The sequence below is a fragment of the Hyperolius riggenbachi genome, chromosome 6, assembly GCF_040937935.1.
Source record: "Hyperolius riggenbachi isolate aHypRig1 chromosome 6, aHypRig1.pri, whole genome shotgun sequence".
Classification (NCBI taxonomy): Eukaryota; Metazoa; Chordata; class Amphibia; order Anura; family Hyperoliidae; genus Hyperolius; species Hyperolius riggenbachi.
The window spans coordinates 103,167,413-103,181,483 of NC_090651.1; the positions used below are offsets into that span (position 1 = coordinate 103,167,413).

The 14,071-nt window shown below is 45.7% G+C and overlaps 1 protein-coding gene across 3 annotated transcripts in view; it reads left to right on the plus strand.

The window, feature by feature from the left end:
• The window catches only part of LOC137521030 (putative ferric-chelate reductase 1), a 153,532-nt gene extending 144,695 nt beyond the window's left edge, over positions 1 to 8,837 (plus strand). For all 3 annotated transcript variants that reach the window (XM_068239751.1, XM_068239752.1, XM_068239753.1), the window contains 3 exons: positions 441 to 584; positions 1,947 to 2,008; positions 7,205 to 8,837. In XM_068239751.1, the coding sequence (XP_068095852.1) occupies positions 441 to 584; positions 1,947 to 2,008; positions 7,205 to 7,297 (299 nt within the window). In that variant the 3' untranslated portion in view covers positions 7,298 to 8,837. The remainder of the gene's footprint in view (positions 1 to 440; positions 585 to 1,946; positions 2,009 to 7,204) is intronic.
• The last annotated feature ends 5,234 nt before the right edge of the window (positions 8,838 to 14,071 follow it).

Sequence of the window (14,071 nt, forward strand, 5' to 3'; positions counted from 1 at the left end):
CAAAGCCTTAGCGAGATGGTCATTTTTACATGGGAGATAAAAGATTAGGTTAGGTCTGGTCTGTAAATGTATAGAAGTGGCAATGAAATACAAAGGGAAATTATGGAACGTAGCGTGGAACGTAGCGTGACCAAGTGTCCTTGTGGACGCGAAACGGCCGTCGCCAGGCTCACCGTTTTCCCCACTCCCACCTCCAGCACCAGCAACCGGCACAACTATGTATGAGGTACCCCTCTTCACTTGTGGTTTTTTGTAATCTCCGATATCTACACTTTTATGCTGCAAACTTGGATCAATAAACAATCCACAGTTTTTGACGGAAGGTGCGCGCTTTTCTTTTCTTTGCATATACATGTGGTTCTCATTCCCCCACTGTTCAGCCCATGTAAGATTCAGCATTTGTGGTTTTATCTGTGAGATGATTGTTTTCTCTGTTGCAGTGGCGGCCATCTTCCTGGGCATGGAATTACAAGCACTGGATCTCCCAGATCCTTGGGACACTTACACAATGGTTGGATTTGTACTGTGGCATGTCTGTACAGACATATTGCTAGAACTACATAGTTACTGCCTAATGCGCCGAGGTGAGCTCATCAATAGTATTTTTTGTTTTTTAAGATGTTGCAATAAAAAAATATGCTAACTTCAATAAAACCTACATAATCCTCTACGCCATAGCTATAGGTCCAGTCAGCCACCCTGCTTCCTGTTGTCTAGGGCAACCCCTGCCCAAGCCCCTCTCGCTTGCTTTCCCCACATAGTCCCAGCATGCTGCTCATCAACTGCTTGGTGTGTGTCTAGCTAGCCATACACAGGACTATTATGGCCAGATATGCCAAGCTTGTCAATCCATATCCAAATGAAATTGGATTTGATAGTGCTCAACAAACTCAATTTTGATAGACTTTGGTAGAAATGTGTTGAGCATCAGTTGGAAGCAGATGCATAGTACTGCTTTAGGTTCTGCAGCACTATGGGTCATTGATCCTTCCTCATCACAAGACATTCTTCCAACATTCAGGCAGGAGTCACACTTGTTTTTCAGTTTTCTACACTTTTCAGAAACCAAAGACCAGTGTGACCCCTTCCTAAGCGGCGAATATACTGTAATTTCTAGAGAAAACTGACAAATTGCGCAAGATGTCAGGTTTTTTTTCTACGTGCAAAATCTGCATTCAAGTGTGACCTAGCCCATTGATCAACATGAGTTCTGTTTTTTAAAATCAGTTTTTCTGTGCAGAAAATGTGCACAAAAGCTGACAAGTGTGACCCCTGCCTAAAGCAGTAAAGTACTGGCAGATTCAAAGTGATAAAATCTGCCAGAAATTGAGCCAAATGACTAGCAAAGCGGCCCAGGGGCTGCACTGCCAAAAACCATCGCTGCAAATATTGCTGTGTGGGTACGAGGCTTTAAGATGTCACCACCAGTTATACATTTCAGACTTTTAATCAGAGAGAGGAAACCTTTTACAATGGACAAACCCTGAGGCTAAGTTCACAGTGGGACGTTAAAGTCGCACGTTAAAACAGCATTTAACGCAGAATAACTCACTGCAATGAAAAATCAATGCCCTGTTCACAGTGCACACGTTGCGTTGGTGTCTAACGCTGCACGTTAAGTAAAAGTACTGCATGCAGTGCGTTATACACGTTATTAGCTGCGTTGGACTGTTTGCACATGCTCAGTAATGACTTGGATGCATACTTTTCATTGCCTGTATTTTTTACTGTATCTGCTGTATGCGACGGTAACGCTGCGTTGCCACTTTTTGGGCGCATTGCGTTGTAAGCTTGCGGTGCGACTTTAACGTGGCATCAAAACGCAACGTCCCACTGTGAATCTAGCCTGACTAAATAATCTATAAATGAATATTCTAAACAATAAGCAATTTTATTCATTATGTTTTCACAACAGTTCCTCTATAAAGCTCTGTTCTTTCTCGCAGAATCTGCAAAATTAGAAGAGGACCAGGTCGAGATTCTAAATCCTCACTATAATGAGGAGGAGGTAAGTCAATATTTCTGAAATGGCAACACAATTCTAAAGAAAATGTATAAGGCACATTAATGGCCTCAATTCACTAAGCTTATCTCCTGTCTTTAATAACTCTTCTACAGTTGTTACCATGGTGATAAGGCATGTAGTATTCAGGAAACATTTTACCTCAGGCAAACCTAAAGTTAACTCTTCTGTCTTTAAGTTAACTCTTCAATCCTTAAAATAACTCCAGAGTTAAAGACAGGCTGTTTATTAACTGCATGTGAAAATAACTACAGAGGAGGTAAAATAACTACAGAGGAGGTAACTTAACTACAGAGGAGGTAACTTAAGAAATGAAGAGATAAGATAACTCTCTCTTATGTGGAGGTAAGTTTTCTCTTGCCTTATTATCTCCAGCATGATCTAAGGCTTCTTGCACACCAAGTCGTTGCATTAGGTGGCACGTTAAGGTCGCATAACGTGCACCTAACACAACGTATGGTGCTGCAAGAGCCGACGGTAGAGTGAGCCGCGTTAGGCGGCTCGAGTCCTATAATGTCTCCCAGAGTGGCGCTGATTGGCCAGCGGGACCACGTGATGCGGAGCGAGACACTCCGCATCACGTGGTCCCGCCGGCCAATCAGCGCCCGCCAGTGCAGTGAATATTAAGTAGCCATGTGCGCGGCTACTGTAGCTGGCTCTCCCCGCCTCCTCTCCGCCCCCCACTGCGCATGTGCAAACAGTCTAACGCGGCTATAGCCGCTCCAACGCCGTAGCAAGCTGCACTTTGCAGAGAACGTGCAGCGTTACATGTAACGCAACGTGGGCTGTGTGAACAGCCCACTTGTGTTACATTGCTGTGCGTTGGGGGAGCGTTACAGGCGCACTAACGTGCGCCTGTAACGTCTTGGTGTGTAAGCAGCCTAAGTGAATTGAGGCCATTGCCTTACAGAAGAAGTGTTTGTATTGGTTTATAAGAACAAATCAAATCCTGTTTGTTCTGCAACTTTTTCTCCACTGCTGGCCCAGAACAGACTGTCTTTTAAAGGGACTCCTAGCAGTGCAGTAACTATGGAAAGATGCATACCATTTTGAAGCTCTTTCTCCTCTTTCCATTGATATATAAAACGCCACCCTACGCCTTTTAGTTTTCGCTATTTTCGCGATCTAAATAGTGTTCGCCATCTTGGATTCCTTATTCAGCATTGTATTATGCAGAGCGACACTTTCCCCAGTGTCGGCAGCTCCATTCAGTGCAATGCAATGAAATACAAGGAACCCAGGGGGATATAATTACAAACATCATGCCGGTAGGTGTGAGGATATAAATAATTTGTTGTGGGTATGCCTAAAAGCATACCCACAGTCACTGCTCTGAGTCCCTTTAAAGTTAGCTTGAAATGCTATTCCACAAGATATGTATAGCTCCTCTACCATCTGTGATTCCCTTTTCAGCATAACTCAGTTGACAATCGTATGCTCTTCCCATCAGGTAATGGTTTCAGGGTTATCACAATAGTGCAATTTTAGCCATAGTGCCCCTTTAGCAGCAGATAACTTTGAAAAGAATCCAGTCCCCATTTACCGGATCACACAGACTGTCCAATCAAATGAAGGTGAGGTGGGATTCGATTTGTTCACCTTCAAGCTGCATACATAGTATTAAAACATTTGCATAATCCCGCATCAACTTGGGATCTCATTGACCATTGCTACTAGCAGAGCTGAAATGTGAGTAGGGATGGTCAGTAAGATTCTAATAAATCCAAGTTGATGCTAATTTTATGCAAATGTCTTTTAGTGATAAGCTGATTTGCAGTACAATTAGTTGGTCTTTATAACGTTCAGTAAGGCTTTGTTCACATCTAAAATCGAAATTGCTGACGGCAGCGATTTTCGATTTTGTTAGTGATTTCTTCGTCCCCCCACCGGCCCTTACCTGCGCGTTTCGATGTTTTTGTGTATCGCTTTTCTAAGTGCTTTTGCAAAGCGATTTGTTTGTTCACTTCCTGGCGCAAGTCAGGAATTGAACTCTTTGACCCGGAAAAGTATAAATACAATGAATTTATTCTTAAAGGAATACTATCGATACCCAAGTGTTCTAAAATGACAGTGTGCAAATAATGTCTAAGTAGCTGTGTAAACATTTTCCTACTTTTCATGTTAAATATCAGAGGCAAAAGCTGTAATTTATTGAGGGTAGGATTTAGCTATATTGGGACAAATCAATTGCAGAAGGGGTGTCTGTTTCAATGCACAGCCAGAGTTGCATATCAGACCACAGAAAGCAAATATCAAACATATCAAACTCTGAAAGTAAAAACAGTATGAAAAAGTTGTGACAATTAGTTACATTTCTTCTGCTCTCTTCAGACATGTCAGTCAGAAACACAGGACACAGAAGCTGCAGCTGTTGGGAACGCTCTCTCTCTCTCTGTCACACACAGTTACACATAGAGTTAACTGATCAAGTGTGAGGGGAATTTCCCCTCTCCTCATGGCTCAGTCATCCGTCAGTTTTGGCATCAGTAAAGTTTGAATGTCAGTGTTCTCCCCAGAAATTTTTTTTAGCCGGGTGGCATGAAAAAGTAGCCGGGTGGGGTAAAATGGGCGTGGCCATGATGTGCTGGAAAATGGGTGGAACCATTACATGGGCGTAGCCAACTGTAATGTAGTGGGGGTAAGTAGGTCAATCTGTGGCTAGTGAGGTGGGTGGGTAAGTAGGTCAGGCTAGTGAGGTGTAGGTCAGACTGGTGGCTAGTGGGGTGGGAGGGTTGCTAGGTCAGGCTAGTGGGGTGGGAGGGTTACTAGGTCAGGCTGGAGGCTAGTGGGGTGGGTAGGTAGGTCAGGCTAGTAGTGGGATGGGTGGGTAAGTAGTTCAGGCTGGTGGCTAGTGAGGTGGGTGGGTAAGTAGTTCAGGCTGGTGGGGTGGGTGGGTAAGTAGTTCAGGTTGGTGGCTAGTGGGGTGGGTGGGTAAGTGGGTCAAGCTGGTGGCTAGTAGAGTGGGTGGGTGGGTAAGTAAGTCAGGCTAGTGGGGTGAGTGGGAGGGTAAGTCGGTCAGGCTGGTGGCTAGTGTGGTGGGTGAGTGGTTAGGTAGGTCAGACTAGTGGCTAGTGGGGTGGCTAGGTAGGTCAGACTAGTGGCTAGTGGGGTGGGTAGGTAGGTCAGACTAGTGGGGTGGGTAGGTAGGTCAGACTAGTGGCTAGTGGGGTGGGTAGGTAGGTCAGACTAGTGGCTAGTGGGGTGGATAGGTAGGTCAGACTAGTGGGGTGGGTAGGTAGGTCAGACTAGTGGCGTGGGTAGGTAGGTCAGACTAGTGGCTAGTGGGGTGGGTAGGTAGGTCAGACTAGTGGGGTGGGTAGGAAAGTCAGACTAGTGGGGAGGGTAGGTAGGTCAGACTAGTGGCTAGTGGGGTGGGTAGGTAGATCAGACTAGTGGCTAGTGGGGTAGGTAGGTCAGGCTAGTGGGGTGGGTAGGTAGGTCAGACTAGTCGCTAGTGGGGTGGGTAGGTAGGTCAGACTAGTGGGGTGGGTAGGTAGGCCCCCCTCCCTCCCTCTCAGATAGCATGGCAGCAGATTGCTCCTCACATTGATCCTCGGCTGTTCCCCACAGGTCTCCCCGAGCTTCAGTACCTGCGAGACAGGACACAGCCCTGCTGATCCCCCGGAGCACACCATCCACCTCTGTCAGCCAGCGGCGCGCTGCAAACCACTGCGGGCCGGATATATATATATATATATATATATCATTGCCTGCATATGGAGCAAGACGGATTCATCCGTCAGTGAGCTGCGCACATGCCTCTCTCTCCACACACGTCCCTGCACAGCTCTCACAGACATACACGCGGCACACGGCTCTGCAGAAGGCGGCTAGCGCTAGCCACGCCTCTTATTTGCTAAGCCTATCAAAGCACGAGCTCGCCGGGAAGCGTGAGATCTCGAGTGTAGAGGGGAAGCAGCGCATCTGACAGCCGGACGGGCAATTGCGGCTCGCGATGACAGGACACGCAGATTTATCAGCCGGGCAGTAACTTATTTTACTTGGGCTCTGAGACAACGGGGCATGCAGTCTCATCAGCCGGGCGGTAATTAAACTTACCCGGGCGCTCCGCCCGGCTGATTGATCCTGGGGAGAACACTGAATGTATTTTGATAACAGTAAACAAAGAAGTTGCACCAGTACTTAGCAGCACTTCCCAAACAATTCCTGTGTCAATTGAAAAAAATATGTGAATCGATAGTATTCCTTTAAGCACTGGGGAAATCGCTATACAAAGCGCTTTTTCAAGCGTTTTGCGATTTCCCTATATCTTTCATTGAGGCAAATCGCCCCGAAAATGATACAGGCAGTGCTTTGGTGAGCGGATCGGAATCGAACCACTCAGATGTGAACACTCTCATAGAGAATCATTGCACAAGCGCTTTTAGGGCAATTTTGAAAATCGTTGGCGCTTAAGAAAAGACAAAAAAGCCCTAGGTGTGAACGAGCCCTTAGACCTCATGGAAAGTTGACCACTCATGCTCATTTAACCCGTTAGCATCTTCAAACGAAATATTTCGTTTTAAGATGCTGCACCCATTTTAACCTCGGCCAGCAGAACTCTTTGTTCTGCCAACTGAGTTCATGCAGAGCAATGTGTGTGTTGTTTTAATATTTACCTGTTCTGGGCGGCTGGATCAGCATCCTTTTCAGTTTTGATGATGTTAGCCATTCAGTATCCTACTCTTGGCGATTCTATGGGTTTGCTCTCTCCATGCTGTCCGATCTTGTACCGTTTCCAACAGTTGCCTTAAGCTCAATCCTGTGTCAGCTTTGATGGTGTCAAGCCATTGTGTTCTCTGGCGGCCTTGTCACCTTTTGCCACTGATCAGTCCTAGCATTAGGTCTTTCTGACTTCTGATTATGTCATTAAATGTGATCAGGGCCCAGAGGACAGTGTCAGCAGTGAAGCACCACCTGGTGGTGGAAGCCTCTTCCATCTGTTCCATCACCCTCTCTTCCACCACCGGTTGGTGTTGCACCGCTGATACTGTTCTCTGAGCCACGATTACATTAATAACATGATCGGAAGTCAAGTAATCTTCTCAGTTGATAGTTTCAGACCTGTAATAGGACTTGTAACTTAAATAGCCAACTCCAGAGGGCACTGCTGTCTCTGTTATGGTGTCTATTTCCATATCTGTAACTGTTGTGCTTAATGTGTTATTCTTATATTGTCAGGGACACACCTTTAAGAAGATTGTGCTGACAATATACATCTGTGGAAACTTTGCCTTTTTGATAACGTTCCTGGCTGCAATCAACCAACTCTGACAATGCTCTGGATTCAGGAATGCCTTTATCGCTGCTGTGCCAGCCTGATTATGCAAAGCTTATACAATTAGTTACACTGCTAAAGCAGGACTATTAGAGACCTTAACACAATGGTACCAACACAAAGTGCAATCAGAAAGTATGCAGCATGTCTCTTTAAAGTGACTGACTGACTGACCTTAACCTGGAGCGAAGGTCTACAGCGCACATTTTTATTGAAATACTTTTTTAATGCTCAGATCACCTGAAGAAGAATATTTAAATCATTTTTAATTCAAATAATCCACAAATTTCTTCATAACAAAGTGCCTGACTATGTGCAAACAACTGAATTTGTGAAGTTCTTTTACTTACTGGTATTTAATAAATTAACTCAGCCCATACCAATCTGACAGAATCTGCCTGCTATAAAAGCTTTATGTATGTGACTTATTCTTTTAAGGTGGTGTTATAAGCAGATGTTTTTCTATCTATATATAGGTGCCAGTCTCGGCAGCTAGGAAACAGGTAAGAAGCTGTGGTGGCATCATATCTTTATCTTAAATGACTGGTTGTTGCCACAGTGGGGCAAATGGATGAAAGGTACATACACACACCGGATTTTTCCAAACGACCGGTCGTTTGGACATTAGAACATCCAGTCTTTGGACGTCAAATCGGGCGTGTGTATGATCGGCCGTTCAGCTGATAAAACTGGATTTGAACGATCTGCCAAGCGGATCCGTCAAACCCAGTCTTATCAGCTGACAGATTGTTCATACACACGCCCGATTTGACGTCCAAACGACCGGTCGTTTGGAAAAATCCGATGTGTGTATGAGCTTGAAAGGGATGGGTGTGACACTTTTTTTTTACTAGACAGACACATAAAATGCACTTTGCAAGCGCAATTTTGCACGGGTGTCAAAAACAAGGCCCACATACCAAATGCGCTGCGGCCCTCCTTGCCTTTTTTATGTGCCACTAGAGAGCTTCAAATGTGAATCAATGTAAGCAGTAAGAGAACAGCACACTGCCTTCCCATGAAGAGGAGTTCACTGGTTAGAGTTTTTGATTTAAACATTGTCCGTTTGAGCCGAGTTGCATCAACAAACCACCTCCCCAGCTAAATTAGCCTCCTGGGGTCCAAACCCCTCCCCCCCCCCCTTCTTCCCCCGACACCCATTTCCCATGTTTAAGAGTAGCGCAGCAGAGCAGTGTAATTTTCACCTGCTCCAGCGATGCATCATGTCTCTTCTGTTCTTCCTGGCAGTCGTCCCTATTCCAATTGTGGGACATGCCTCCAGAGCTAGAGGTACACTGCATAGAGCATGTGGCTGTTGGGGAAATCGGAGGAGACAGAAAGCAGCACTAGAGCAGATAAATATTAAAGTCGAAGCGCTGTTTGGTGCGAAACAGCCGTCAGGCATCCAGTGCCCTGCACCCACCACCACCCACGCCTCTTCTCACATGGTATGTGCACCACCAATTGCAGCCTTTATTGATGTTGTATTATATGCACCGTTTTGATATCTCAGCAATAAATTGAACATTCACAGCAGTGCCAGCTTTCCTTCCATCTTTATTCGCTTGAATTCATACTCTACAGCTTGAGCGCGCTGAAGAGGTTCACGAGAAGGAGTGTGCTTGTAGTTCATCTGTATCCACTGCATGTTCCTAACATTGAGCTATGTATGCTAAGCCACTGTAGTGCAAACCTCTCCCTGCCTGTTAAATATTAAAGTGGACCTGAATTCTTGCAAACATAGAGGAATGCACCCTGTATGTAATTAGAGGGTTTAGCCTGTTTAATTCCCCCTTGTTTGTGTCTAATCACAAGTTGTAATTTTATCTCTCTCCACGTCACATGACTGCCACGGCAGATAAGCTCATTTGAAAGCACAGGCGTTAACAATATGTCTGCTTCCATCAAGTGTATGCAAACTGCGTCTGCCTGTTTCTCAATAAGGTCCATATGCAATTCAGTTTTTCACCTGACTTTTTGTCCAGGGTGATAATTTGAAACTTGTCAATAAAATGAATTTTAAACCATCAGCAAGCAAAAAAATTTTCAAAATAATGTTGATAGTATTTTTTGCCTGCTTTTTGATACTTTTTCCATTGCAAAGTGCTAAAATGTTGTTTTAAATCGAAGATTAAAATTTTTCTTATAGGAGAAAACTCAGGTGAAAAAGTGAATTGGATATGGGCTTCAAGCTACATACACACATACGACAACAATCGTTCGTTGTGAACGACGAACGAACATTTAATTGACGAAAGACTGACCTAAGTAAAGTTAGTGTAATGATCCGCTCAGCTGTCTGCTCAGACAGACAGCTGTTTGACCATTCCTTAAGTGTGACGGCTGCAGGTCTCTGGAAAAGAGACCTGTCTTTGCATTGCAAGTTTCAGACTTGTTCTGCTGCTGAGGAATTTGCATACATTCGTTATGCAAATCGCCTACCTGCCTCCTTTGAAGGCTGGCAGTATAAATACTGTGTTCTCCCAGAATCCTTTTGCTGGTCATTTTCATGGTTTGTTACTGATGAACTCTCCTAGAGTGTCTGCCCTGTTTGTTTGTTAAAGTTTATCTTAGAGTAATTCCTCGGGACTGCACTAGGCAGTTCCTCTAGTGCAGTTAGGTTGCTTTATCTGTTTTGCCTGTGTTGTCTCTTTGCTGAGATTGTCCTGCCGCCAGCAGCGGTCGACAGGAAATTGTTCTGTCTGTTTGCCGTGTGGATCGCACTCGCTCTGGTGGAAAAGAGCAGTGGATCCTGCTAGCTCTGTTCTTGTACTTGGTTCACACTTGCTCTGGTGGAAAAGAGCAGTGGATCCGGCTAACTTTGTTTCTGTACTTGGTTCACACTCGCTCTGGCGGAAAGAGCAGTGGATCCTTCCTCTCCTGTCCCTGAACACGGATCGCACTCGCTCTGGCAGAAGAGCGGTGGATCTTATCTGACCTATTCCTGTTTCTGTTCATTTGTCTGGATCGCACTCGCTCTAGCGGTAGCAGCGGTGGTTCCTTCTGAACTCTTCCTGGGAGTGTAGGCCAGAGCTGCGGTTGCTGCTGGCTGCTCCTTCTCTCTGTCTTGTCTGATACGAACGCTTGCTGTAGGCTCTGTGAGGTAACCGTTAAGCAAACGTTCGCGTTCTCTATTTCATGTTTGTGTGTCATTGGTTAGTTAGGGTGGCATGCTTGTCTCTGTTGCGCTTATCGTGCGGAGACCGTGCCGTAAACGTGTTCGCTGTTGCGAATTAGTGCGGTGTTCGCGTTTAGCTAGCGTTTGTTATTTTCCTTATCTCTCATTGTTGTTTGCTGTGCCTTTGCTACTCTTGTGCTCTGTCTTGATTCGGTCTTGTGTCACTTCTGGCAATCGCCTCTCTCGCGATTGCGTTCATACTTTGTTTCTGCTGATGTGTGTTCACCGTCGCTGGGTGGCGACTAGTTTGGTGGACACACATTTAGTCTGTCTCTGTGCTCTCTCTCTTAGAGGGCTATCGTGCCCTACTTTGCCTTTATCTGTACAATTCCCATCTGGCATCTGTGGCCGTGCAGAGGCTGTGCTCGTCTGCACTCCACAGCTCCACCTGCCAGTGGGAATTGCCCTCTACAGGTGCATAGCACCTAACCTGGGTTCTACCTTAATTATACGCTTGTGGAGGATTTTCGCTGTGTCAGCGCGCATCTTGTGCGCTGACCACGGAAACTATTCCGCTAACGTTACAGTTAGCTTTTAAATGTGTGTAACGATCTGAAGTTCCATGGAGAAATAGCGAAGTGCGCATGTCAAGCCTAGTACGAACGACCGTTTTCCAACAATGTACTACTTTTGCAAACGATCATCGTTGGGAAAAATCCGCCAAGCTAGATCATTCGTTTTCAATGATCTAGCTCGTCCGTCGTTAGACTTAATGGTCGTTTGGTGCCTTTTTTATAAACGATTGTCGTTTGAAATGATCGGGGAACGATCGCTTCAAACTGTTATAATTTAAGTAGGCCTCAGTTATTTGGACTGAGTTAGTCAAAAAGGCTTGATGAGCAGACCTGCCCTTTAAGGGGATTTTCTCTGAAGAGAGAAAATCTGCAGTTCTGTCAGCAGAACTAGAATATACCAAGAAGCTGTTCTGAACAAGGCCGCAGGTCTCCCTGACCTGGGCCTGGAACAATAAACATCAGTCCTGTTTTGTAAATATTCACATTCCTGCATGTATGTCAAATGTCTCATTGATTATTAATCGAGTAGGTGTGTATGATGACACCACAAGTGGGTCCACCAATAGACTTATCTAGGGGGTGGCGAAGATGATGTCATATTTAACTCTTTCCTAGTCGGTATTAAATCTGGAGCAAGCGATGGAGAGGGCACTTCTGCTTCTTCCTTCCGCACTAGCTCGCAAGGCTGACTGGGACCTCTAACCTCTAAGCATGTTCGTCCTTTATGTAAGCTGATATAATGTATGCTATGTACATAGGTAGTTTAGTGTAACGTAGGTTGGAAGAAGGTACCTGATAGACTTCAGCAGGGAGTCTAATCACGAGCTGATAATGCAACATGAAGATTTGCATAGCTAGGATATGATGACTGTATCTATCTGTCTTTCTGTGACTTGAATAAATAACGGAAACATTGGAGAAGCCTGAGAAAGTCTATTTCCTGTTTGCTGTGTGGAGAGTCAAGTGATCTCACAGTCTGTGAGACGATGGTGTCGAAGCAAGGTGATAAGAACAGTTTATAACAATTGGTGCCTGAAATCCTTCCCTGCCTAGCAAAACAGGCAGACGGGCCGGGGGCAGAAGAAGTTTTCAAGATATTCCACAGCAAAACAAGCGGAATAGACGGACGCAGACGGTAAAGCTTATCAAGCTGATACTGATAAGTGGGAGTGTGCGGGAGCCAAGCACACGGCGGCAATTCGAGAATCAGCGGCGAAACTCTTGGACGTTAGACTGTGACTGCATTGTGCACTGTAGCCACTAGCCGAAATATGGGTCAGACGGGACACTCCGAGGCCAGCTTGCAACTCGCTGTGGGAGATGTAGATCCACTGAGCCAGTCCAGTGTGGGGACGGAGATGACGGTGTTTAAACGCTCAGAAGGTTCCGGAGTCCATGGAAGTTTCGCAGGTGTAGTTGCGGGAATGCTGATGAAGTGCCAAGAATCTGCTGCTCAGGCAAGTTTGTTTACGTTGTTGTATGGCGTTATCTGTATTTGGTGTTATAACAAGGAGAGTATAATGTGTTAATGTGTACATTCTGTGTTAATTGCAGCATGGTGGCTGCGGGCTTTTCTTCTCTCTCTCGCGCGTGGTGGGAGGGGGGAGGCTGCTTTCAGAGTTTAGGTGCTTGTTTTTTTTTTCTTCGGATTCAAGCTTCCTGTGTTGTATATTTACGTAGTGGTTATCTCTGCATTTGTCTCAGGCATGTTTTTGCTGGAAAGAAGTCGATTGGGTTTTTTTTTTCTCTTCTCTTCTCTCCCCGTCTCTACAGAGGCTGGGAAAAAAGGGGGCGGGGGGTCCCCCGCAGCAGGAGATAAGCCAGCGGTGCTTCTGTTAGTACTGGATGGGAGGGAGAGGTGATAGAGAGGAGTGTAGTGAGAGGTGCAAGCTTATCTAGTTCCAGTCAGCGCCGCTAAAAGTTCTAAATGTATATATAGGTTTAATGTTGTAGTCATATCAGACTGATAAATGTGCTTCTCAGAAGTACTAGCTGTTAATATGGTTTAGAGTTACGCTGCACGCTTGAATAGTTCTGTGTTATGCTGCAGATGATTTGTGAGGGGATAGAGAGGTTTCTACGTCCCTGGGTGATGCTACGATGTAAAATATTTAGCTTGCAGCTGTGACGCGGTTTGTCTCACTTTTGGCAAGCATCCCAGAGAGTATAGGTAGCGGAAGGCTGACTCTCAGTAAAATGTATAGATGATGTGTGTAACTATGCATAACAAATGTATGTTCTGTGTGAGTTTTGTTTTCTCTCCTAGGTCTATAGGAACGAGAGGCTGCTATGGGAGCAGCCATCTTGGCTGGCAGTCCAGGACTCAAAATGGCGGCAGTGGAGAGAGCCCGCCCCGTGAGTCATGGCCCCCACACGTCATGACGGGGGAGGAGGGGCTGGGGGATCCATGTCACGTCAGGCTGTGCTCGCGGCTCCGGGCAGAGCAGCTGAAAGGGAGGGGGGTAGAAATACAGAGACAGTCTACTGTGTGTCTCGGTTCTCAAAGTATTTCCCCAGAGCTTTTCCCTGGGTCCATGGAAAGGAATGCCAGAATAGGAAGTGTTTCCCAGCTGGGTGCAGGGACACACGTAGCAGTACAGATCAGAAATGGGTCTGTACTGAGTTGCTTACGGGATTATTCCTGTAAGTGGGGCACCTTAATGGGTGGTGCAGCATGAGTTCCCAATAGAGTATAGGGGGGGACAGTGCATCAGGGGGGTGCCGGAGTTGGAAAAAAAGGGAGTTGACCAATTCGGGTTTCCGTCGCCGCTTCTGCAGAGTGGTAACGTTTTTTTCCGGTTTTTGTCGTGGACAGGGCCAGAGCTGGACTGAGAGGTCTATGCTGGGCTGGAGCTGTTTTTTTTGTGCGTTTTTTTTTTTCGTCCACTGATTGGTCAAATATGTTTTTTCCAGCTCCTATCAATTGTAGCACAAAGAACAAGGACTGACAGCAGTTCATGGGGCAATTATACAGATGATAGAATTGCCGTTTACAGAGTGACAGTGTATCAGTACGGTGTTTGCCATGTGACTACCTACCAAGTGGGCATTCAGGGATCTGCATACAGGCATGCGAC